General features: G+C 51.9%; 1 protein-coding gene across 1 annotated transcript; it reads left to right on the forward strand.

The window, feature by feature from the left end:
* Positions 1 to 101: 101 nt before the first annotated feature.
* Positions 102 to 6,626, forward strand: TBC1D21 (TBC1 domain family member 21; the record flags this gene model as incomplete). Its single annotated transcript, XM_004010293.6, has 10 exons — positions 102 to 227; positions 362 to 465; positions 1,372 to 1,466; positions 2,235 to 2,345; positions 2,490 to 2,590; positions 3,467 to 3,563; positions 3,895 to 3,995; positions 5,283 to 5,399; positions 6,055 to 6,138; positions 6,504 to 6,626. Coding segments are annotated over 10 exons (969 nt in total), but the record flags the coding sequence as incomplete, so codon positions are not given.
* Positions 6,627 to 26,214: the final 19,588 nt, after the last annotated feature.

Raw genomic sequence — 26,214 nt, forward strand, 5'->3', positions numbered from 1 at the left:
GAGTCAGAGGCTGTGAATTTTGCTTCATGTTGCAAAATCCAGAGTATATCACTTAAAACTCACTCTTAAAGAAAAGCCAAATGTTCCTAACCGAGGGCTGAGGTGGTTGTCCTTGCCAGGTGAAGAGAAAACCGCCCATCGACAAGACGGAATGGGATGGCTTCTTTGACGAGAATGGTCACTTGGCCAAGTCACGAGACTTCATTTGTGTTAACATCCTGGAAAGGGTACAGTCCTAAGCTACCCTCGGCCTCACCCTGGAACTGGGGGCGTGGGTGGGCAATGGGGCGGGCATGGCATTGGAGGGGACTCTTTCAGGCATTCAGGGGGCTCACAACCTCTCACCTCTGCCTGCACCCAGGGCCTGCACCCCACGGTGAGGACAGAAGCCTGGAAGTTCCTCACGGGCTACTACTCATGGCAGAGTTCCCAGGACGAGCGGCTCACGGTGGACAGCACAAGGAGGTAGACCGCTTCAGATCCTTTCAAGGGAGGGAGGCGACCGTGTGGGTGGGAGGGGGTGCCCACCCCAGCCTGCTAGGTCCAGGCTGCTTCCTCCAGACGGACTTCTCTTTTCAAGAGGCAAAACCCCATGGCTCTCCTGACTCAGGACCCCCACACAGGGGGCGCAGGCACCTCCCCCACCCCCACCCTGGATGCTGCATGCCCCACCCAGTCCACACCCTGCCAACTTGAGCTCGACCCTGGCACCTCCTCGCACTGCCCCGCCACCCTGCCCAGCCCAGCCCAGCCATCCCTAGACCTGTGCAGCCTTCTTGAGGTAGGGAATATCCACACGCTCAGGGGCCAGCCAGAGAACACTCCAGGACAGCTGGGGGATCCAGGACCACCCTGATAATTCAGCTCAAGATCCTTAATTAAGTACACCTGCAAAGACCCTTTTCCCAAAGAAAGTCATATTCACAAGTTCCAGGTGTTAGGGCATGGACCTATCTTTGGAGGTCACCATTCAGCCCACTACACACCTAAGCTCATTCCAATGATGGGCACAAACCCCGCCTCATCCGGTCCTTCCAATCCTGAGGCACAGGTGCTAGCGTTAGCCCCACTCTACAGACAAGGAAACGGAGGCTTAGGGAGGGCAGTGATATCCCCAAGTCATGCTATCCCCTAATGGCAGACACCTAGTTCTTAAATTACGGATCCAGGATTCAGATGCAGGGGTCAGACTGCAGAGCCACCTCCCATGCACTCCAGGTGCCCATCGGAGGATGGTTAGGGTTGGGCAAGTTGGGGGGATGGGAGGCAGTACAGGGAGCGTGCACCACCTGGGTCAGGGCACTGCTCGGAGTTCCCCCGACTGGCCTGCAGGGAAGAATGCCTCCTTCAGCCTCGGGTCTATCCTCACAGGAAGAACTACGAGGCCTTATGCCAGATGTACCAGAAGATTCAGCCCCTCCTGGAAAACCTGCACCGGAACTTCATAGAGACTCGGAACAGTATCAGTGAGCCGAGGAGGGTGGGCCGGGCCCGGCAGAGGGGAGGGTTGGAAGCCCTCCTCCCTGGCTCTTCCTATGTCACGTCTGTGCCCTGGTTCCTGGGTGCTCCCTTGACACATGCTGCGAATTTTGCCGGCTCAATCTTGGTTACTCTACCAGCCTGGCTCCACCGGCTGCCCCAAGTGGCCCAGCAGTGTGTGTCCCTGGGCGTATGCTTTCGCTGGTTGTCTACATCTCTTCCCGTCTTAGCCTTGAACTAGGTTGGATTTGAACTGCAGGGAGGCAGGACATTCCTGGCAAAGGGTACAGACTGGTCAAAGATTTGGAGGCAGGGAAAATTCCAGGCAGCTCAGGTTGTGGTGAAGGGTAAAGCTTGGTTGTCTGGTGTATCTTTTTCCATTCTATCTTTGGTTGCTGCGCATGGGCTTTCTGTTGTTGCACTTCATGGGCTTTGCATTGCAGTGGGTTCATCTTGCTCTGGAGCATGGGCTCTAGGGCATCTGGACTCAGTACTTGTGGCACTCGGGCTCAGTTGCTCCACAGCATGTAGGATCTTAGGTCCCGGACCAGGGGTAGAACCTCTGTGCCCTGCACTGGCAGGAGAATTCTCAACCACTGGACCACCAAGGAAGTCCCCGATGTAGATTTTTTCATTCCCCCCTTCCCAGGATGTCCTGGGTCCTACCCTCTTGGATTGGGGGTAATAAACTCACCCGTGGACATTCTGTTAGATGTGATCTGGTGACACCCACCTGTCCCTTGCCCCCAACCTAGCATATGACATTAAAAAACTCTATGACAAAGACCCCCTGGGCAATGTCCTCCTCGATAAGAAGAAGCTGGAGAAGATCCTGCTCCTGAGTTATGTCTGCAACACGCAAGCAGGTGAGCCACAGGGCGGGGCCTCCCTTCGGCTCCCCCTTCTCAACTCCTTCCTGGGACAGTGCCCCTGCCCCAGCCCAGGCTCCACGTAATCCCCCCGCCATTCCCCACCCCAGCCCCTCCTCACTGGCCCCTCATTCACTCCAGAGTACCAGCAGGGCTTCCATGAGATGGTGATGATTTTCCAGCTGATGCTAGAACATGACCATGAGACCTTCTGGCTTTTCCAGTTCTTCCTACAGAAAACGGTGAGAGCTGGGCCTGGCTTAAGGACTTCCGCGTTCCTCAAATGACCCCTTGAGGTTAGGCAGGCACTGGCAGCCCCAGTCATTTCCTCCAGCCCTGAAACAGCCCTCTGAGTCCCAGAGGAGCTTCTCCCAGAAAAAGGCAATGCCAGCCCTAGTGGGGTTTGTTCTGGGTTGGGGGGTGGAAGCATTGGAACTGAGAAACGAGGATAGCGATGCACTGGGTCCAGCTCTTGTCAAACCTTGAAAAGTCTGGAAAGGCCCAACGAGGGCACCTTTCCCCTGGCATTCTCCCTGCCTCAAACACGGCTCTGCTCCTGCAAACCCTCCATGGTTCCCTATAGGCTCCATAATAGAATCCCAAAACCTCAGCCAAACATTCCAGGCCTCGTCTTCACTCTTGTCTCTCATTGCTACTTTTACTTGACCTGCACCCAGGCCCTCCAGGCACTCGGTATTCCCACACTGTGAGGTTGAGAGCTTTAAAGGTACTGCTCCCTGTTACTCCCTTTCCTCATGATATGTGAGAGGCTGCCCAGAACCCACCCTCATCCCCTTCTCCATCCCTGAAACAACGTGCCACTGCTCTTTCCTTGTCCTGATTGGTTCAGACCCATGGTATGTGTCTGGAAGAATACCTGAGTTCACTGCATTGTGAGCCATATCCGGTCCATCTCTACATCCCCACCACGCACACACATCACGCAGACAAGATGTGTGTTTATAAACACCCATACTCCAACACCCAGACACATACAGAGACTCAGGTAAGGCCCAGCCAGACACACACAGGGCCTCCAGCATTGGGAAGCTGACGGAGCAAGGCTGACTCATCTAGTGCTTTCAAGGGGGTCCCTCCTGCCCACTCATCTGTCCCAGGAACACAGCTGTGTCATCAACATCGGGGTAGGGAAGAACCTCGACATGCTCAACACCCTGATCGACTTCCTGGATCCCGTGTTTGCCGAGCACTTAAGTGAGTGGCCCCCTCTGCTACCATACACCTCCCTCAACCCCAGGGAAGGCGTGGGAAGGGGCTGGCACCCAGTCCAAGCCAGCAGCTCCCAAGCGTGGGGGAGGAAGTGAGATCATTTGGTGAGCTCATTTGGGAGGAGGGTTCATCTGGATGGGGTTAGAATCTGGACAGTTGAAAATCCACCCCGAATGGTCTCCAAGGGCAGATGGAAATGTGACAGCCTGGGTTTTTTAAATTTCCCAAGTGTGTTTCCGTGCTGTTGTTCGCCCATGTGTGTTTTTGCTTCATCTCCCATCCCCTGACCATGGCCCTTGGGCTTCTCTCCCCACAGAAGGGAAGGGTGCGGGGGCTGTGCCATCCCTCTTCCCCTGGTTCTGCCTCTGCTTTCAACGTGCCTTCAAGACCTTTGACGACGTCTGGAGGCTCTGGGAGGTGAGGTGTCTGCTGCTCTGGGGCAGAGGAACATGCTCTTCCCCTGGGGCAGGCAGCAGGGAGGCCCTTGTCCTTGCTTCCCTTTACTGCCGGCTTTGGACGGGTTCCATCTCTGGGTCGGGAAGATCCTCTGGAGAAGGGATAGGCTACCCACTCCAGTATTCTTGGGCTTCTCTGGTGGCTCGGCTCGTAAAGAATCCGCCTGCAATGCAGGAGACATGGGTTCTATCCCTGGGTTAAAAAGATCCCCTGGAGAAGGGAAAGGCTACCCACTCCAGTATTTTGGCCTGGAGAATTCCATGGGTCCATAGGGTTGCAAAAAGTCAGATACAACTGAGCGACTTTCACTTCACTTCATTTTGGATACAGCTCAGTGAGATTTATTGGGCCAATGACCCTGCTCCTGCCCTGTTGAGAGATATGAGAACGTCAGTTGATCCCTCTGTTCATCTTAGCCCTCCACTGCACCTTCTCAGGGCAGTGCAGGCAGGAGGGGCATTGAGGCTCGTGCAGCAGAAGCCTGATCTGTATTCAGCTTCCCTGCCACCCTGCCTGCCCAAGGGCCCTCACTCTGCTCTCACTTTCCCAGCCACCTCTTCCTTGGCCTTCCCCTCCAGCTGAGTGCCCACACCTTCTGAGCCCCGACTCCTGGAGAGGGAGGGGCTCCCCAAGGACAGGTCACACCTGCACTTCTTTGACCCCAGTCTCCAGGGCAAGATGCACTCCCCAGGGAACACACCCACCACCCTACCCTGTGGCCACTGCTGCCTGCAGGATTGGGCCCACTGCTCAGCCTGGCATTCAGTGCCCCACAGGTGAACTCCTCCTACCTCATTCCTCACTTCTGGCCTGTTGATCTCCATGCTCAACCACCAGGCCTTTAGTGACACCCCTGGATTGCTGACATTCCATCAACTGTTGTTTTGCCAAAGCACCACTGGAAGCTACAGAGAGTTACCCAGTCATTCTTGGCATTCTCTCCCCCTGTCTCTCTCTTTCTTCTTTCCTGCTCCCTCCCTTCCTCCTTCCCTTCTTCCTTCTCTCTTTCTCTCTCTCTCCTTCTAGCTGATGAATTCCCTAAAGCCTTTTTCCCTGAGTCCCCCAATAGCAAGCACAATGCCTAGAACCCCAGAGCTTGAATGAATGAATGAGAGTCAGTGAATGAGCACATGGGCAGCAAGGCCCAGGCATGGCTGACGGGTCATGTGGTTGGTGGGTACCGCACCATCCTAAGGGCACCTGCGGTCTCAGACCACAGGCCAGACTGTAGTTCACTGGCCCCTGCAGGTGCTGCTCACAGGGAAGCCCTGCAGGAACTTCCAGGTGCTGGTGGCCTACAGCATGCTGCAGATGGTGCGCCCGCAGGTGCTACAGGAGAGCATGACAGGCGACGATATCCTCCTGGTGAGAGCGTCCTCCAGCCAAGCCCAGCCCAGCCCCACCGGCTCCCGGAGCCCCCTGACACCGACTCAGGGGCCCTGGCTGCCCCTGGGCAATACCGGGGAGACTGACATACTCCAAACACTGTGCCAAGTGCTTGGATAGACCAGCTCATGTAAACCTCCAGACAAGCCTGACACAGAGGCGTGATAGCCATCATCATCACCAGTACCCCTGTTTAGCATCTGGTGGAGCTGAGGCCCTGAACAGTTCTTAACCTTGAGGCTGGATTGACTGACAGTTAACTCTTTGGCCCTAGGGTCCTCCTGTGACAAAGACCTAGAGTTTTCCAACAATTCTGAAAAGCAGCTGAAGTCTTTGATCCACATCTTAGATGGCACCCCCATCATAAAATGAGTCCTCCCAGAATCCCATGAAACACTCGGGGAAACCCTGGGGACCCTCTAGTGCCAAAAATGAAAACTGCATTCCCCATCTCTCCAATATATAAAATTCCGATGGTAAAATTCAGGCACTGTGCCAAGCTAGTTGAGAAGAGATTGGGTGGCCCCAAGTGACTGCCATGAGCAGCAGCCTCGTCCCCTTGAAGCAGCGGGTCACTGCCTGTGCCAGCCTGTGCCTAGGGAGACCTGCTTCTACCCACCTTCTTCTGGCACAGGCCTGCAACAACCTCATTGACCTCGATGCCGACGAGCTGATCTCTGCTGCCTGCATAGTTTACGCTGAGCTCATCCAGAAGGATGTAAGTCACTTTGATTATTTGTCTTTCTTCCCTTCTTCCTCCAAGAGGCCTTCCCCAGTGGCCCAAGCCCAGTCTACGGCAGGTGTGTTCAACTTCAGAGACATAGCTTGTGCTATATTCTCTGCCGCCAACCCCCGGGGGTTGCTCTGCACAGACTTCTCACTGCTTGCACGCATAACTTGCGCTTCACCAAGCAGACTGTGCTTTCTGAGAACCCAGCTCTCATCCCTCATTCCCTGCATCCCTCCGGGCAGATGTGGACACAGGGCTGGGCACCCAGGGGCTCAGGGAAACGTTACAGGCTGAATGAACTGAAGAATAAGGGCCAGACCGATGTCTGTCCACCCCTACCTCCTCTCCCCCAGGTCCCTCAGTCGTTAAAGGATTTCTTTCTCTGAGACTGCTCACAGTGGACAGACGCCCTCCATGGACAGGATGAGGTGGTGCTTCAGCTGTGAGGTCAGCATGAAGTCCGATGGGGCATTCGGGTGAGGGTGTAGGTAATACAGCTGTGATAACAACGGCCTTCTGGAGTCATGGTTTGTGGTGAGCAGTGTGTTTCCTGGGGTGGGGAGTGAGGGCAGAGACAGGATTGTCTAATGAGAAGAGAGATGGGAGGGCTAGAGAAAGGGCACACACTGGGAAGAGACGGTGCTGGTCAGCGACTCCTCGGGGCTGTGGGTTTTCCAAGGCTGCAGTGGTCCTGCGCCAGGCAGCAAAGGGTTGCGGGCATAACCGGCTCTGTGAGCGGGCTGCCTCCTGTGAAGAGATGGACACGTACAACATGCTTGCTCAATCCCTGGTCCAGAGAGGGGGCCCGAGCCCAGGGCTTCCCACACCATGGCTCTTCTGTACTCCCCACACACGAAGCATACATGACATTGCTTTTCCAGAACCTCCCCAGCAGCCTGTGGAAAGGTCACAGCACAAATCTCTGGCTAGCAAGAGGCTCCTTCCTTGCTTTCAAAGCCCCTCACAATTGCACCTTCTGTTTCTCAGCCTGAAATGCTGCCTCAAACTAAATTCCCCTTTTCAGCCTTTGTCTCTCCAGATAGTGGCATTTCTTCCCTGACTCAGGCAGAGCAGTCTCTCCCTGAGGGCAGAAGCTCCTGCCACCTGCTCTCCCCAACATGTGCGCCTGCCCCAAGCCCCCCACCCAGCCTGCCCACGCTCTGAGGGTGACCCTGAGGGCAGACATGAAGACTAGCTGGAAAAAGCTGAACCTGCAGAGAGACGGGGGTCTGGCCAGGTGCTTCCATAGCTGCTTGGCACGTGTGTGCACCTACTGTGTGTATGTACACACACGAGCCCTGCCCAGCGGCTACACTTCTTCAGAGGGGGCTGATGGATGGGCGGGAGGGGTCTGCGGTTTCGCTGTGGACCTGGCTCTTGTGGGTGAAACACGACTGCCGTTGTCATGCTCCTGCTCCCACCTGTCACTCTCAGTGACCATCACTGGAAAGGCACTATGTCCCCAACTAGTGGCTGGTCTTCCTCCCCTCAGGTGACAATCTCCCATCCACGGCTGGCTCTGAGTCTCTTGTCTGCTGTGCCTCTGCTGGAGGGGGTTCCTCGGAAGAGTGGGGTCCTGCTTCCCCCCCAATCCAGGGTCTTTTCTGCAAGGTTAATAAGCCAGCATTTGCTGGGCAAGAGGGTACATGGGTAAATTCATATACTGTGCACCTCCTCAAGCTTCTGTTCCCAAGACAATTTATCTAAATAAGGATCCTGTGTGGAATACAGTTCTCTAGGAACAAAACTGTTTTCTACTTCGACAAAGAACCAGATTAAAAGATGAGCTAACTGTGGCCTTGGGAAGAGTCCATAAAAATGTCACATGTGCATCTTCTAATGCTTCTTTTCGCCTAGTGGCATTAATTGGCTTATGATTTTTGCTTGGGACATCAATGACAAACATCCACTCCACAACTAAGCAATTCAAGTACTTGCCACCTAGGCCAGTGGTTTTCAAACCTGATTTTAAAATTACTGGAGTTCCATTATTACAAAATCTACAGTAAGAGTTCTGTGGTTGAAATTTGGTTGGGAAGTCCAGAAGTCTGCCTGTCTGTGATCGCTCTCTCAGACCCCTTTTTGAAGCTCATCATTTCCTCCAAGTTACCTCCAAGGAGGCTCTGACTTACTGGGAGCATGTGTGAACACCATTGTTTGTCTTCAAGATGAGCTGGATTAAGTCTTGATGCTGAACTGATCCAGGTTCAGATAAATTCCAAGTGATACAGTGATGGAAATGAAGATCTTAGAAGACTGAACATCTCAGCTCGCCTGCTGTGCTCCTGGCTGGTGGACTGCAGATTAAGATCTTCCCACACTGTTATCGCGTGCATCAGGGAGCCAGCACAGGCTTCTCCTCTCTTAGTTTATCACTTTTATCACCCCATGTTTTTTTCCCCCTCTAGTAAAGTCCAGTCCTGAGGTAGAACTCTGCGGAGCATTCAGATCCAAGAGATCTAAGTTCCCTTCAGTGTAGAGATTGTGTGGGTCTAAATAACTTGCTAATTCAACAGACATTTATGGAGTCTGTACTGTGAGGCACTGTCCAGGCACTGAGGATTCCACCGTGGGGAAAAGAAGGACACAATCCCTGTTTCCATGGCAGTCGCAGTTGAGTGGGAACCAGACAATTGCCTTGAAGAATATATAACTGCACATCCTTTTGTGCTCTGAAGGAAGAACATGGTTCTAGGAGAGAAGATGGCAATGAGAGGTGGTGACGGTGGCACCAATGACAACAGCGGTGATTCAGGCATGATGGCGATGAGGAGGACAGTGGGTGGGAGGAGCTGCAATGTTGGTAACGATGGGAATGGCTGTAGTCGTGATGTCAATAAGGACCACAGTGGTGATGTCCATGACGGTGGTGGTGATGGTGGTAGTGTTGATGTCAAAACTGGTGCAGTAGTGGAGGCAGAGGTGGCAATATAAGTCTGGGTGCTGATGGGGGGGTGTTGGTGATAATGGTGGTTGCTAGCAATATTGTTGGTATCAGTGGTGGTGGGGGGTGGATGGTGGCAGAAAGTATGATTAATTGATGACAGTGGAGGTGGCTGTAGGGATGATTTGATTCTGGCAGTGGTAGAGATGAAGATGTCAGGGGTGGTGATGGTAGTGCTGGCTTTCATTCAGTCAACAAAAACGGTCTACAATGGCCATTTCTGTATTGATACTGGTGACGGGGTTGGTGGTAATGGCAGTCATGGCAGTCATGGAGATGAAAACAGGGACAAATTCATTCTGGAAAGACTAGTGTCTACATACTTCCAGTGAGCAAGACCTAAATATAATGTTTTAAAAGAGCGACAGCGGTCATGAGCATAGAGATAACGTAAATGGAAGCACCCAGGCCCTATCTAAGCTTTCTAAAACTTGGTCCTGAGCCTCATGTGAAAGCCTGGACTGGCTATATCCATTCTATGATTTCATCCCACCTCTCCTCCTTTCACTCTTGTTCTAAGCCTCTTTCCTGGAGGTTATTCATTTTCCCTTCTCCAGCAAACCTGAGTGACCCTAAGCCCATTCTTTGTTCCTGGAACCAGGAAAATGGTTTTCTATCCAGCTAAGGCTTCACAGAGGTGGCATGTGTAAACTCAAGTTCTCTGGGCCCCAGAGTCTATATTTTTGACTCAGAGAAGGATAAAGGAAATAGCTGGTAGCCAGCAGAGCCCAGTCCTGTGCTGAAGCCCAGACCTTTGTCTGGGGGGTAAGGGCTCTACCTGCTGCAGGGGGAAGGACATAGCTGGTGGGTGGGGCCTCCACTACCCGGGACTCAATTGCACTCATGTGACTGGGCTTAAAGACGTAACACTGGCTTCTCAAGGGGACATAGGAGGAAGAAAGAGAATGAACAGGAATTTAAGGAAAGAAAAAGAGAAGTGCTATAGAACATTGGGGGAGGCAGTGAAATAGGAGGGAATGTAAGGTTTCTTTTTCAACTAGCGATCATCTTAGTGACCATCAACAGACGCGATAGTGTTGGCAGAGTGTGGCAAAGTGACAAATGGTGCTTGTGCGCTGAGTCTTAAGGCTGATGCTTCTCACGGATGTGTTTCCCAGGCCACTGCCCCATCCCAGCCACAATACACATGTGAGCACAGACACACATGCACACACACACACACTCTACACACACACACTGCGGCCCCGGGGTATCCCTGGTGGTTTTCTTGTTCAACCTGATTGAGATATAACTAAGTTGGAAATGTCTCTTTTGTCCACCTTTCAGAAGAGGGATGTTCAGGTCCATTTAGACTAAAGGAACTCTCTGCTCCTCCTCCCTACTGCGCTTGCCACCTCCCCTCCATGCACACACGTACACACTGCAATCCATCACCGAGTTCCGCCAGTTTCATACCTACTGAGACCAGGTGCTCAGTTCTGTCACTGCTGGGGAGGGAATATGGCTTGACCATGCCCACTGACCCTCCTCCCTCTGGGTGGACTCAGGCCAGGGTCTGCAGGAACAAAGCTCGTGAACTGCGGGACCTGAGCTGCATCCTGGTAGGTGGCAGGCGCTGCCCCAGCCCTGGTGCTCCTGCTACTGTCACCACCAACCCCAATGAGAAGCCTCAGGCCCCAGAAGGTGGAGCTGAAGTCCCCACCCCAAAGGGCAAAGGAACAAGTCTTCCCTAATCCCACTTTCCCACTAACCGCTTAGGGGCCTGGAACCCAAGGGAGAGGGGACTGTGGCTGTAAGGAGTGGCTGGAGCCCCAGGAGGTCAGGAAGGGAGAGCACAATAATCACAACAGCACTTACTGAGCAACTGCTATGTCCCAAGCCCAGCTCAGGTGGTAACAAATCTGCCTGCAATGCAGGAGACCTGGGTTTGATCCCTGGGTCAGGAAGATCCCCTGGAGAAGGGAATGGCTATCCACTCCAGGATTCTGGCCTGGAGGATTCCATGGACAGAGAAGCATGGTGGGCTGCAGTCCGTGGGGTCGCAGAGTCAGACTCCACTGAGCGACTGACACTCACTTTTCTTTCAAGCTGCATGCTACATCACAGGCTTCCTCTCCCATAATCCTCAAATTCAGAAGACAGATGCCAGCACCACACTTTTTCTTACTGGTGAGAAGCCCAAGGCACTGGACTGCACAGCCAGTGATGGCAAAGTCAGAATGTGAGCGCTGACAGCAAACCCCGTAGCCCACACTGCTAGCCTCGGTCCCTGAGTTCACATCTTCACCTGCCCATAGTCTCCCTCGAGGTCTCCCATCTCGCCGGAGGCACACATCTGCCTGGTGTTCTGTCTGGTCCTCTATGCGCAGACCTCCATCTCACAGGCCCCTGGCAACTGAGGACCCAGAAGTGGGCCGGGGTGTTCCAGTGCTGGACTACGTGGGGGGATGTGCAGGGGCACCATTCTGCTTCCCTCGTCCTGCCCTGTGCAGGACAGGCCTGTTAGGAGTCCAGCAAGTTTGGGGAAGACCAAATGACAGCCATGTCTACTACAACTTGGTTTGAAATACTGCTCAGGCTGCTCTGGACATTCCTTCTCTAGAATGGGTCTGGGGGCAGGGAGTGGGGAAGTGAGGTGGGAGAGGAGGCTGGGCTGGGGCTCTGGGGTTACAGAGAGACCACTGCACAGGGCTGAGGGTAAGGAGCCAAGAGAGGCTACCAGGCCTCTCTGCCAGGTGGGGAAACTGTGACAACCAAGCCTGGGTGGGTGGGATGAGCTGGATGCATGAGTCTAGGAGAGGAGTGGGGAGGAGAGCTGCACAGAAGCAGCCCCCCACTCCATCTGGCCCCTGCAGACCCCTCTCTGGACCAGCCACAGGCAGAGTGATGAGACTGAGAGAGCTGAGACCGGGCAAGGCCAAGGCGGAGATAGGAGTTTTCAGCCCCTGCCAAGTGCTCTCCTGCCACATGAGGGCCATCAGCCACATGGTTGGGTGAGGGCGGGGTGGGTGGTGGATTTATTTCTGAGGGCTCCAACAGAAGCACTAGCATCCAAATGGTCCTGCCAGACCCTGCGGCTAAGTAAACCTACAGTGAGAGAAAGATTAGCAGCAACTGGAAATGAGGGAGGTGGGTCTTGGGAGGCTTTGGGGGGCAGGGGGCAGGGTGGGAGGATAGAGCCAGAGGCAGTAGCTTTTAATCTTGGCTGCACATTAAAGTTACCCAGGGAGCTTTTATTAATAACCCATATCCAGGGCCCACTGATGAAATCAGAATCTCAGGGGGCAGTGCCAGGGCACTAGTATTTTTAAAAAGCTCCTCAGTTAACTCCAATATGCAGTCAGGAGAACCCCTGCGCTCAGAGCAGACAGTGGATGGAGTGAGCTTAGAGGTTTAATGCCTTCCACACAGGATGGGGGAGGGACATTCCCAAGGTCACACAGTGAAGGGATCATAGCAGGGGAGGACAGGAGTGGCTGCGTAGGCCACTATTCTGAACTAAGAACCAGAGCTGTCTCTGCAGCCAAACCCCCCACCATCGGTTACACCCTGGATACACCAAAGGCTCCAGCTGCCCTCTCCCCACTGGCTCTTAACTGGACCGTCCCAACTCCCCCACTCTCAGAACCCTGCATCTGAATGACTCTAGAATTAGGCATTTCAAGTTCTTTTCTGAACCAGCACATAAAAGAACAGAGAATTAATAAGTGCCCGCATCTCAAAGGCCTGAGCCTCACCTGCAGTGATATGCAAATGGCACCTAAACACCCACAGTGCTGTGCTTAGAAGCTGGGAGCAAATAGGATGCAAATATATGCAATCATTATGCAAACAAGGGCAGTCCCAGATTAATGGCCTTGATCCCTCATCCAAACAGCTGCTGTCTCTTTAGGTACAGGCATGGCTGCCACGGAGGGCTGAGCTGTCTCCCGTCAGAGGCATCCTGAGGAAGGTCAAGAGGAAGGGTTGTTCTGACACCCACTTGCTGGTGGTCTTCTCTGAGAAATCTGGGAGCCAGTGTCTGTCAGGCAGGAGGCTGTTCCCTGCCAGGGTTCCTTACCCAAGTCCCTGGTGCAATGCTGGTCATTCTCTCTTGGGGAAAGAGTAGTGTTGGCAGGGGTGGTGGAGGTGGTGGAGGTGATGGGAGAGATGATGGTGGAAGTGGCAGGGCTGGGGATGGCTGAGAAGATGACACACGCATGGAGGTGATGGCAAACGGAGGTGACGATGGTGCACAGAGGTGACAGAGGTGATGGAGGTGACAGATGGTGAATGCAACGGAGGTGATGGTGAATGCGATGGAGGTGACGGTGAATGCAACGGAGGTGACGGTGATGGTGAATGCGACGGAGGTGATGGAGGTGATGGCGAATGCGACGGAGGTGACAGTGGTGCTGGTGATGGTGAATGCAACGGAGGTGACGGTGAATGCAACGGAGGTGACGGTGAATGCAACGGAGGTGACGGTGAATGCGACGGAGGTGATGGAGGTGACGGTGAATGCAACGGAGGTGACGGTGAATGCGACGGAGGTGACGGAGATGACAGTGAATGTGACGGAGGTGGCGGTGAATGCGACGGAGGTGACGGTGAATGCGACGGAGGTGACAGTGGCGCTGGTGACAGTGAATGCGATGGAGGTGACGGCGAATGCAACTGGTGACACTGATGGTGAATGACATGTGACAGGTGACGGTGTGCAACGGAGGTGTGACGGTGAATGCGACGGAGGTGACAGTGGCGCTGGTGACAGTGAATGCGATGGAGGTGACGGTGAATGCAACGGAGGTGACGGTGAATGCAACGGAGGTGACAGTGGTGCTGCTGATGGTGAATGTGACGGAAGTGACGGTGAATGTGACAGGTGACGGTGAATGCAACGGAGGTGACGGTGAATGCGACAGAGGTGATGGAGGTGACAGTGAATGCGATGGAGGTGATGGAGATGACAGTGAATGTGACGGAGGTGACGGTGAATGCAACGGAGGTGATGGAGGTGATGGCGAATGCGACGGGGGTGACGGTGGCGCTGGTGACAGTGAATGTGACGGAGGTGACGGTGAATGTGACGGAGATGGCGGCGAATGCGATGGAGGTGATGGAGGTAATGGTGAATGTGACGGAGGTGGCGGTGAATGTGACGGAGGTGACGGCAAATGCGACGGAGGTGACAGTGGCGCTGGTGACGATGAATGTGACGGAGCTGACGGTGAATGCGACGGAGGTGACGGAGGTGACAGTGAATGTGACAGAGGTGACGGTGGCGCTGGTGACGGTGAATGTGACGGAGCTGACGGTGAATGCAACGGAGGTGATGGTGAAAGTGACGGAGGTGACGGTGGATGTGACAGAGGTGGCAGTGGTGATGGTGAAAGTGACGGAGGTGACGGTGAATGTGACGGAGATGGCGGTGGTGCTGGTGATGGTAACTACAGGGGTGATATAGGATGTGATGCTATGGGTGACATGGGGATGCTAGAGGTAATGTTGACAATGGGTGTGGTGGAAAGGATGGCGACAAGGAGGGGAGACTGATGGAAGTCAGGAGGAGGACGACAGCGCGATGCTGCTGGCAATGGCAGGTGATGGCCGTGCGTGCAGAGGCCGGGGGGTACAGGTAAGAGGCAGGGGGAGAGGTGGGCGTGGTGAAGGTCATCGTCACGAGCAGCATGAGATGAGAGCAATGCCAAAGAGGCACAGAAGTGGCGAGGCGGAACTGGGGAAGATGAGTTCTCAAAAGTCTTAAGTTCAGTAGAGGAGGATGTCAGCCTGTCAGAACAAAGGCAGGAGGAAGGAGGGAAGGAATCTTTAGAAGACACACAAGGTCTGCTGTGATGGGGAGAGAAGGGGCGAGGCTCCCAAGCACAGACCCAGAAAAACACTCAGCGACAACTCCTGACCTCTCTCCTCAGCAAAGACACAGCTTCATGACTCAGGCCCACTCACTGACAGTAGCAGGCCTGAGGGCTGCAAGCGACCAGTGAGGCGACCCACAGCTGGGCCTCGGTTTCTCCCTCTGTGAAATGGGAGGAAGTGTGAAAACCAAATCAATGAGTGAGTTTTTCTCTCTTCCACAGGGATCCTGTGGCTGACCACAGAGCATGTGCAGCAGAATGAAGCTGCCTTGGTGAGGGGAAGGGAAGCAGTGGGGACTTATCACACACAGCTGGGGCTTTGGAGATTGACAAGTTCTTCTCAGGAGAACTCAGAAACGGCCTGGTATTACTCCTACCCCAGGGCCCATGCCCCTCCACCTCTCCATCACCCTCCCCTCATTTAGGCCACCACAATGACAGTCACCAGGGCTGTCTGCCCTATTTCCCTCCTGGGAGGCCACACCCTAAGCAGGTTGCAGGGTAAACTGGTTTAGTCCGTGAACTCTGAAGTCAGACTCCAGGTAACTATTGTGTGGCCCTCTGGACAACACATAACACATCTCTGTTTTCTCACCTATAAATTAGTAATAAAAAGACCTACTTTACAGACTATTAACACAAATGACTATAAATGTGTTTAGTCCAGTAAATGTCAACTCAAAGAACTGGCAGCTATTGGGCAGATACTGCAGGCTTCAGGTGCACCATGAGCAGCAGTGGCCACAGACTGGAAAAAGTCAACCCTCAGCCCAATTCCCAAGAAGGGCAGTACCAAAGAATGTTTAAACCGCCGGATAATTACAACTCATCTCCCATGTTAGTAAGGTCATGCTCAAAATCCTGCATGCTGGGCTGCAGCATTACGTAAACCGAGAACTTCCAGATGTCCAAGCTGGGTTTAGAAAAGGCAGAGGAACTGAGGTCAAATTGCCAACATTCGCTGGATCACAGAAAAAGTGAGAGAATGCCAGAAAAACACCTACCTCTGTTCCACTGACTATGCTAAAGCCTCTGACTGTGTGGATCATAAACTGTGGAAAATTCTTAAAGATATGGGAATACTAGACCACCTTACCTGCCTCCTGAGAAACCTGGATGTGGGTCAAACAGCAACAGTTAGAACCTTGTGCGGAACAATTGACTGGTTCAGGACTGATAAAGGAATATGACTAGGCTATTTATTGTCACCCTGTTTATTTAACTTATATGCCAAGCATATCATGAGCAATGTCGAGCTGGAAGAGTTACAAGCTAGAATCAACATTACCAGGAGAAATATCAACCTCAGATATGCAGATGATACCACTCTAATGGCTGAAAGCAAAGAGGAACTAAAGAACCTCTTGATGGGGATGAAGGAGAGTGAAAAAACTGGCTTAAAGCTATTAAAAAAAAAACACGATCATGGCATCCAGCCCCATTACTTCACGGCACATAGAAGGGGAAAAGGTGGAAGCATATCCTCTTCTTGAGCTCTGAAACCACTGAGGATGGCGACTGAAGCCATGAAATTAGATGATTGCTTCTTGGCAGGAAAGCTATGACAAACCTAGCAGTGTGTTAAAAAGCAAAGATATCACTTTGCTGATAAAGGTCCATTTAGTCAAGGCTATGGTTTTTCCAGTAGTCACGTATGGTTGTAAGAGGTGGATTATAAAGAAGGCAGAGCGCCAAAGAACTGATGATTTTGAACTGTGGTGCTAGAGAAGACTTAAGAGTCCCTTGGTCAGCAAGGAGATCAAACCAGTCACTCTTAAAGGAAATCAACTCTGAATACTCATTGGAAGAACCGATGCTGAAGCTGAAGCTCCAATACTTTCGCCACCTGATTCAAAGAGCTGACTCACTGGAAAAGACTCTAATACTGGGGAAGACTGAGGGCAGAAGGATAAGGAGCCGACATAGGATGAGATAGTTGGATGGCATTACAATGGACCTGAACTTGAGCAAACTCCAGGAGATGGTGGGGGACAGGGAGGCCTGGCATGCTGCAGTCCATGGGGTCGAGAAGAGTCGGACATGACTTGGTGACTGAACAACAACAATGATCCTTTATTCTTCAACCCAAGAAGCAGTAGCCACAGGAGGAAAGGCCTTTTCAAAACTGTGTCTTCCTACAGCTGCAAGGTATAGGCTCTAGAACCCGCCACCACCTCCTTGCTGTGGAACCTGTGCCTGCAGGTTAGTCCTGCAGAGGGCACACCTCCTCCACAAACCAGGACTCCACTGGAAGGCCAGGCTGCCCCAGGGAAAAGGCACCTTACCTGCTCATAGATTCACTCTGCAATCCCCGTGCTCTGGCTAGGGTGGAAGGATGGCAGGGGAAGGATCCTAGCCTTCTGGGCCAGAGACACTCTGGGGGACTGGAAGAGGGTGGGGGAAGGAATCTGGTGTTGGTGTTGGTTCTCAGAGGTCCTGAGCCTTTCACTCTGGCTGCAGATTTGCTGGGAAATGGCAACTAGTTTAGGACAGAAGAGCCATCAGGGTCCCCCTGAAAGCATCTCTTGAAAGCTCCAGAGCCCCATGGGTGGATGCAGTGAGCACCATGGCCTCCTTCACACCCCAGTTCTTGGCTGGGAATCCCCTCCTCCCCACCCCTAGTTCCCCAACACACTGTGGTTCAGAGTGATTTGCTGTGAGTAGTGGTCATTTACGCAGGGTGGCCCGAGGGGAGCAGGGTCTGGATGAGTCACCTCTCAGAATGGTAAGAAGACCGCCTGGAAAGGATCTGTTTGCTTCCTCCCCAGAGTCACAGGTCTTCATCTGCACACACCATGCACTCAGACACCCAGGATGCTGCCATTCCCACCAGCAGAGGCTCAGCTCTGAGATGCACCCAGAGCAGGAAGCAGCTGCACCAGCCATGCCCTCCCACCCCAGAGCAGCATTGGGGCCAGCACCTGGCACCTGCGACGGTCTGGGCTCCATGTGTCGCCTCTGTTTCCTCTAACCTGTACCTAAACATCACCTGCTGGGGAGCCCCATGACAGAGGAAGCTGCTGTCTGGTGCAGGCCCCACAGAGCACCTGCTTCAAATCCAGTCCTCAAGACACCTGAGGCACCGAGCTGCTTCACCTGGCCTACAGCACCCCCCTGAAGTCAGTGGTCCTCTGCCTGGAATGAGGGGGCTCTGTGTCGCCCATAGGGGAAGTCACTATTAAGAGAGTGAAAAGGAGTGGTTGAGGATACAGATCCAGGAGGCAAAGGTCTGAAGGTGAGACCTGGGGACAGGAGGTGGTAGGTCAAAGGGAAATTAAAATTAGGACAGTGTGTGGGTGTGTGTGAGTGTGTGTGTGTGTGTGTGTGTGTGTGTGTGATCATGTGCACTGAATGCTGGACAAGTTTCTGAGCCAGGGGAGGAAGGAATGTAGTGAAGTCTGGGTTTGAGGCATGTTGATCTGGAGCCTATATGGAAAGGACTGGGAAGGGAGAGATGAATAAGGAAGAATAACTTCTCTGGAGCAAGTAAAGGCATAGACTGTGACTGACTGTGGTTGCTCTAGGGAGTTCAGTCTGGAGTGGGGCCCTCCGTGCAGAGGTCTGCGGAGAGCAGTGAGCCGAAGGCTTTGCGAATCCCTCTGCACGTCTCTGGGAGGCTGGGCAGTTCCCAGGGAGGGATCCCACTGACTTCTGGAACTGCACCTGTAAACCCCCTGCATCTGGGGTTTACTTCTCACTCTCCTTGGAAAATCCCATGGATGGAGGAGCCTGGTAGGCTGCAGTCGATGGGGTCACTAAGAGTTGGATACGACTGAGCTACTTCACTTTCACTTTCCACTTTCATGCATTGGAGAAGGAAATGGCAACTCACTCCAGTGTTCTTGCCTGGAGAATCCCAGGGATAGGGGAGCCTGGTGGGCTGCCGTCTATGGGGTCGCACAGAGTCGGACACAACTGAAGTGACTTAGCAGCAGCAGCAGCCCCTTCTCCATCTGGATTCCAGGGTCAGAGGGCTGAGCTGCAAGCCCTGGACTGGCTCCTGCAAAGCCAACACATTCCCAGCCCACAGCGAACCTCTGTGTAGCCTTTGTAAGAGTTTTAAAAGGCTGTCCCCTCTGGGCAGATGCATCCTCTTGGCAGATGGTGCCTTTGAGCCAAGCAAGAGGTGCCCAGCGTGGGCTGGATTTCAACCCCCCACTTCTTCCTTGGCAAAGCCCCAGCACCTACACCATATGATCGTTCACAGCAGTCCTGCATAATTCCTGGCATGAAGAGAAACTACAAAGGTGACAAGTCAATCTTGAAAACCGCAAGCAGCCAGAGATGAGATCTTCCCCCACCCCACCCCCCCTCCTCCCTCCTCCTCTTCTGGATCAGGGGCTGAGAGCTACCAGGGGCCTGGATGAGGGGGAGCACGGGGTGGGGGCAAGCTGGCTGGGCCCAGGGAGTCAGAGAAGCAGGGTCACAGGCCCAGGCACAAGGTCCACTATGTCTTGTCTCCTTGGGGGTCAGACGAAAACAACCCTCGGAGGGAGTCACAACAGAGGCTAGAATTCGTTTTCAAAAAAACTGAGGCCAAAAGAGGTTAAGCGACCTGCTCAAGATGACACAGCTAATAAGAAAGTGGTGGATGGGGACGTTAGGTAGGTAGAACAGGGAAAAGGAGTCCAGAATGGCGGTGGCTAAAAGACAAGGAAGGGAAAAGCCCGCGAAAATAGAACAAAGGAAGGTCCTGAGGACCGGAGTGAAGACCTCAGGTGAAACAAACAACAATCCTGGCTGGCCCAATTTACATAGGGCAGGCCCAGGGAGAGAACCACATATAAAAAGAGGAGCCAGAGCCAGCTCTCTTGCTCCCTCTCCTGCGCGTTGGGGCTCTTCTCTTCGCGTCTTTGGATCGACGTGCCTTCACGCCTTGAGGATGGATTTTCCTGCTATCTTCTAAGTAAAATTAGAGCTGTAACACTGAGCTGTAACACTGATTTGTCTAAGAGCTATAACATGGTCCGTTCGAGACCTGAGAGCTATAATACGGTCCGTCCAAGACCCAAGAGCTGTGACATGCTGAGGGGGCTTTAATGTCCATCACTCCAAATCTTTGTTGTGACGAGACAAAGAACCGAGGAGCATTCACTCGTCTGACAGTGAGAGGCAGAGTCACAGGGCAGTGAAGGTACCAGGCAGACCTAGGGTACATTCTGACCCTGACCTTGAGCATTCATTTCACCTTTCTGAATATCAGTTTGAAAGTGAAAGTGAAGCTGCTCAGTCGTGTCCGACTCTTTGCGACCCCATGGACTGTAGCCTGTCAGGCTCCTCCGTCAATGGGATTTTCCAGGCAAGAGTGCTGGAGTGGATTGCCATTTCCTTCTCCAGGGGATCTTCCCGACCCAGAAATCGAACCTGGGTCTCCCGCATTGCAGGCAGACACTTTACCATCTGAGCCACCAGGGAAGCCCCAATATCAGTTTGTTCATCCACAAAATGGGGATAACAGCTAATGCTCCTCCTAAAATTAAAGTCAACAGTACATGTAAAGTACTTAGTGACAGTTCTAGAAACTGGGACCAAAAGCCTCCATTTCTTGCTCAGAGAGAGATGTGGACACACCATGGAGCCCCCAGTAGATGCGGAAGCTCAGGATATTAGAAAGTTGTCCAAGTACCAGGCCTGGTGACCCTAGGAAGAAGGCTCAGAGAGGTGTGCCTTGCACAGCTGTAGGAGCCCTGCAGGATCAGGGTAAGCGTGGCCTGCTGGGGGCTCACAGTCCCTCCCCAGGAGCTGCCCTCGTCAAAGGCCACATCCCCTGCCCAGGGCAGTGCCATCTAAGAACTGTTCAGTGAGGATCATGGGCCAGCTCTCTGGCCTCTTCCAGGGCTGCTCTGCAGGGCCGTGAGTCCAGAAAAAATAAGCTCTTCTTGGACACAGAGTGTGGAAAAAGCTGATAATGGCACACTGATCAACTAGTTTACCCAGAAAAAACAAGATCAACCAGTGTAGATTTGATTCAGAGATGCAGAGAAAGCCGTTGCTCTGGATATCAGATGCTGGGGTTTGATAAGAGGAGGGAAAATGTTACAACATCTAGAGTAGAATTAGCTCAGATATAAGAGGATTTCCCCATGCCATGGAAAAGAACAACCCAGGACCTACCCAGGACAAACCCTAACAATCAGAGCCCAAAGCAGCCAGTTACCCTGGGTTCTACCAAAAAGGCAGGGACAGAAGTCAGGAGGCTAGGGACTTCCCTGGTGGTCCAGTGGTTACGACTCTGTACTTCTACCTCAAGGGGCACCTGTTTGATCCCTGGTCAGGGAACTAAGATACTGCAGGCTGCAAGGCAAAGCCACAAAATAAATAAAACTTTTTTAAAAAACTGCTTGTTTCTGACTGCTTAAAAAACTGCTTGTTTCTATGTGTCAAGATCCAACATCGTGTATGTAGTAAGGGTGGGGGAAATATGTGTTAGTATGGGAGTTCTAAGGCAGTGTTTGTTTTTCCTGGGAAGACCCTGGACTTTTCCTCTTCTCACATGACTGACATCTCATCTCAGTCCACCAGGCCAGACAGAGATGAGAAGCTAATGGATCTCTGGCCAGATTACATGGTTCACAGCTGGAGCTATTATTTACTAAGTATATGTCTTTTATTAAATGATGGACAGCTTCTGTCCTTATTCAACCTTTTCAGTGCTTTCAGTTTATTTGGAAGTTTCTGTAATTTGGGGAATTTGTTTCTGTCACATGGCTTTAGGGCTATTCAAAACCACCCCTCCCCAAAAGAGGCGTTGCCTGCATCCCTTTGGGTTCATTTTTCTCATTAATACCTGTGCCATTAGCAAGGGTAGACAGGACGATAAGATCTCTGCTAGTTTTCATAATGGTTTTCCTGATGAAAATCTTCTCTGATTTTCATCTCACACATGAGCTTATCTTTGCTGGGGCTACTGGCTCTAAAAAGCACGCCACAACTAAATGAATGTTTCCATCACCAATTCCACCTCTGGGCTGTGGAACAACCACATCAACCTGTTCTTTGGGCCTTTATCCTCAAAGGGTGTATCTGTCAGGTGTGTCTGTTCAACAGCACAGTTGCACAGAATAATTTAGGGAAAGTTTACTAGAGGATCTGTTTGCAAAGGAAGCAGAGTTACAGGAAAGCAACAGTAGGTGGTGACGCACCCCGGAGATGGCAAGAGTGAGAAGCCACCACGGCCCTTGGGCACGAGGGGACTTGGGGGAGGAGTGGTTCCTGGACTTCAGAAGGCAAGTTGAAGCTCTGCCTCCACCAGCTCCAGCTGCGGCTGCAGCACAGGAGCCGCGGGCTGTGGTAGAAGGATTCACAACTGGCGGTCTGGCACCGAGGGGCTAAGTGGACAATTCCACCATCTCACTCCTCCCTTGCCCCCCAATTCCTATCAGTGACCCCACTTGCCAATCCAAATTGAAAACCAAAGGCCAAGGAGGACTTTAGAAGCAGGGCAAAAAATAGGTCCCAGAGCAAGGTGGAGGGTGGATCTGAGGAGGTGAGTGGAGAATAGAGCTTTTTCCTGTCTGTGCCCAGTTCCTAAGAGAAACTTCCACTGAGTCCTTTGGCCTGTTCTGTCTCTCATGTCTTTGGTTGACAGTCCTAAAGCCACCATCCCTTCCAGGAATCACATCATAAATAAATTCAGTTCAGTTCAGTTCAGTTCAGTGGCTCAGTCGTGTCCGACTCTTTGCGACCCCATGAATCGCAGCACGCCAGGCCTCCCTGTCCATCACCAACTCCCGGAGTTCACTCAGACTCACATCCATCGAGTCCGTGATGCCATCCAGCCATCTCATCCTCTGTCGTCCCCTTCTCCTCCTGCCCCCAATCCCTCCCAGCATCAAAGTCTTTTCCAATGAGCCAACTCTTCGCATGAGGTGGCCAAAGTACTGGAGTTTCAGCTTTAGCATCATTCCTTCCAAAGAAATCCCAGGGCTGATCTCCTTCAGAATGGACTGGTTGGATCTCCTTGCAGTCCAAGGGACTCTGAAGAGTCTTCTCCAACACCACAGTTCAAAAGCATCAATTCTTCAGCACTCAGCCTTCTTCACAGCCCAACTTTCACATCCATACATGACCACTGGAAAAACCATAGCCTTGACTAGACGGACCTTTGTTGGCAAAGTAATGTCTCTGCTTTTCAATATGCTGTCTAGGTTGGTCATAACTTTTCTTCCAAGGAGTAAGCATCTTTTAATTTCATGGCTGCAGTCACCATCTTGCAGTGATTGTGGAGCCTAGGAAAATAAAGTCTGACACTGTTTCCACTGTTTCCCCATCTATTTCCCTACTGATGCCAAAAGCACCACCATCACAGCCCCAGTCACGACAACCAAAAATGTCTCCAAGACATTGCCAAATAGCCCCTGGGAGGAACTGCTGCCATTTGGGGAGGGAGACAGAACACCCAGGTAAAATTGAATCTCAGCTCCAACAACAAAAATAGTGTGTGTCCGAAAAATTTCCTAGGCAATAAATTTTTTCACTACTTATCTAGTATTCAGATTTAACTAGGGGTCCTGTATTTTACCTGAAACTCACCGCCAGTTGAGAACTACTGTCTTAAAGGGAAAATGATTTGATAAATCAGATTATAAGACTTCCACTCATCAAAAGAGACCTTTAAGAGAGTAAACAGGCAAGCTACCCCACGGAGGAAGATCTATACACCACATATGTCAACAAAGGCTCATGTGCAGAATTTATAGATAATGCCCATCAATCAATAAGAAAAAATCAAACAACCCTAAAGAAACACTGACAAGAGACTTGAACAGGACATTCACAAAATCAGATATCCAAAAGGCCAATGAGCACGTGAAAGGCACCCAATCTTATCAGTAATCAGGAAAATACAAATTAAAACTACAATGCACTATCACTACACAGTCACCAGAATGGCTTAGAAAGATTGATAATACAAGTCTAGGCAAGGAGAGCCACAGGAACTCTTCTAGTGATGAAGGGAGTGTAAACTGAGTCAACCACTTTGACAGCCTCCGTCGGGAAACTGAAAACTTGCATATCCCCTCACCGACTGAACTGAACTGAACTGAACAGTTTCACTCCTAGTAATGTGCCCTAAAGAAACATCTGCATCATAAAGCATAAAGAAGCATGCTCAAAACAACAGCGTATTTGAAAGCAGCCCAAAAGTCCATCAACAGTAGGAGGAAAAAATACAGCTGTGGAATGGTAATATCACCTGGGATACTACCAATAAAAATTAACCACTGGTATGTACAGTAACCTGGACGAATCTCACAAACATAATGCTGAGGGGAGGAAAAGAGGCAGATTTAAAAGAAGACCTACTGTCAGTCCATCTCTATCAAACTCAGAAACTAACAAAACTAATCTATGGTATTAAAAGTCAAAATAGACACCTACCTTTGGTGAAGATCAACGAGACAGGATTCAAGACAGTGGTGGAGGTTGGAGAATAGGGGAGCTTCTGAGGGGGGAGGTGGGGGGGTGGGGGGGGTGTTGGGGGGGTGGTGTGGATGTGCGCCTGATGTGCTCGTCCTGACTGGAGTGGTGGTTACATGGATGTGTTCACACTGAGTTATGTCAGTGTTAGACTGTAATTAAAGGTTTAGGAGGGTTTTTTGTTAAGTCGGTTTTGAGTCCAGCTTTTTTGGTTGCCTTATTTCTAGTTACCATCTAATTCTTACTAATCAGTGACTTCTCTTTTTCCCCAACCAGCCAATTTCACCGTATTTTTAAAAGGGGTATTTTTACCTATTGCAGCTTTTTTGACTAGGCTGGTTAATCACCAAGGAGAATTTAAGTGCCTGAAAGAAGTAACCCAGAAATTTATTTCTTAATTTGTAGGGTTCTTATGGGTTGTTGCCTTTTGATATTGTATCTTTCAACTTTTCACTAACTAATCTTCCTATTGTATCTCAGTTACCTCCCTTCTCCCACAAGGATGTGGACTTAACTGAGTGTAAACACCATTACCTGGTATGGTTTATATTGCAGTCTATTTCTAAAACCTAAAACCTTGTGTAAAAACATCACCTCTAATTTCCACCCTAAAAAGGCATTGTCCATCCTTTGTTTCCTCAAATAGTCCAGTCTGTATTAAATTAACAGCTTCTCTAATCTCACTTTGCCCTCTCCGGTCTGGTTAGGGGGCCCACAATAGAGAGTGGTCCGCTTTTTCACATTCCCATTTCCCTCTCCCATCCATCCTGAATCATAAAAGTATACTTTGCCTCTCACTACCTCACCTACTCATTCCAGAGTTCCTAAAAAGGACGCCAAATTGTTCTAGAAGGCCAATGAATACATAAAGTTTTATTCATCTGGCAATGATTTGTCTTCTAAAGTAACTTCTAAGACTATACTGTGTCACACAATCAGCAGACATTACAAGCAAGTGTGATTTTGAGAATTACATAAGAATGTTATTTCCTCCCATAGACATTTGGTAAGTTTTCACTTCAAGATCATCTACGCCTTCCTCACTCACAGGGCCACTACACTCATATGCCTGTCCATGTCCTTTACTCTGGAATTTTGTCCCGGTAAATCAGATAAGCCCTCTTATGCTGTTCATTTGCCACAGAGGGTTTCAAACCTCCGTTCTTAATCTGTGACCCACCCCGCAGCCCGGGCGGGGAGGCGGGGCGTTTCCCCAGGATTTGAGCTCTTGCTGAGGCTCGAGGCTCAGGACTGGCTCCCACTTCGCCATGTTCCTGGGCGGCCGGGCACCTCTGGCACGGACACCAATGAAAGGCCGCCTGCGGAGGGAGGCGTGAATGCTGTAGCTCCTTTAAATACAGAAAGTGGGCTGCCTGCCGGGGTGTGCGAACTAGAGTGGCAGAGGGAGAGAACGAGGCCGCGGTGCCTTGCGAGAGCTTGGCACGCGACCAAGCACACAGCGAGCGGCCAGGCTGGGCTCAGGCGCGCTCGGCGGCCGGGAGCTGAACTCGCTGAACACCTGCCGGGCAGCGCGCACGCGCGGCTCTGGCTGCAGGGGCGGGGCTGCCAGGCCGCTGGGGGTGGGTTTTCGCTTGGGTTTGGGATGCCCAGAATTAAGGACCATCGCCCCGAAGATCGGAGAAGGCAATGGCACCCCACTCCAGTACTCTTGCCTGGAAAATCCCATGGGCGGAGGAGCCTGGTGGGCTGCGGTCCATGGGGTCGCTAAGAGTCGGACACGACTGAGCGACTTCCCTTTCGCTTTTCACTTTCATGCATTGGAGAAGGAAATGGCAACCCACTCCACTGTTCTTGCCTGGAGAATCCCAGGGACTCGACCGGGGAGCCTGGTGGGCTGCTGTCTATGGGGTCACACAGAGTCGG

Source organism: Ovis aries, chromosome 7 (assembly GCF_016772045.2).
Source record: "Ovis aries strain OAR_USU_Benz2616 breed Rambouillet chromosome 7, ARS-UI_Ramb_v3.0, whole genome shotgun sequence".
NCBI lineage: Eukaryota > Metazoa > Chordata > Mammalia > Artiodactyla > Bovidae > Ovis > Ovis aries.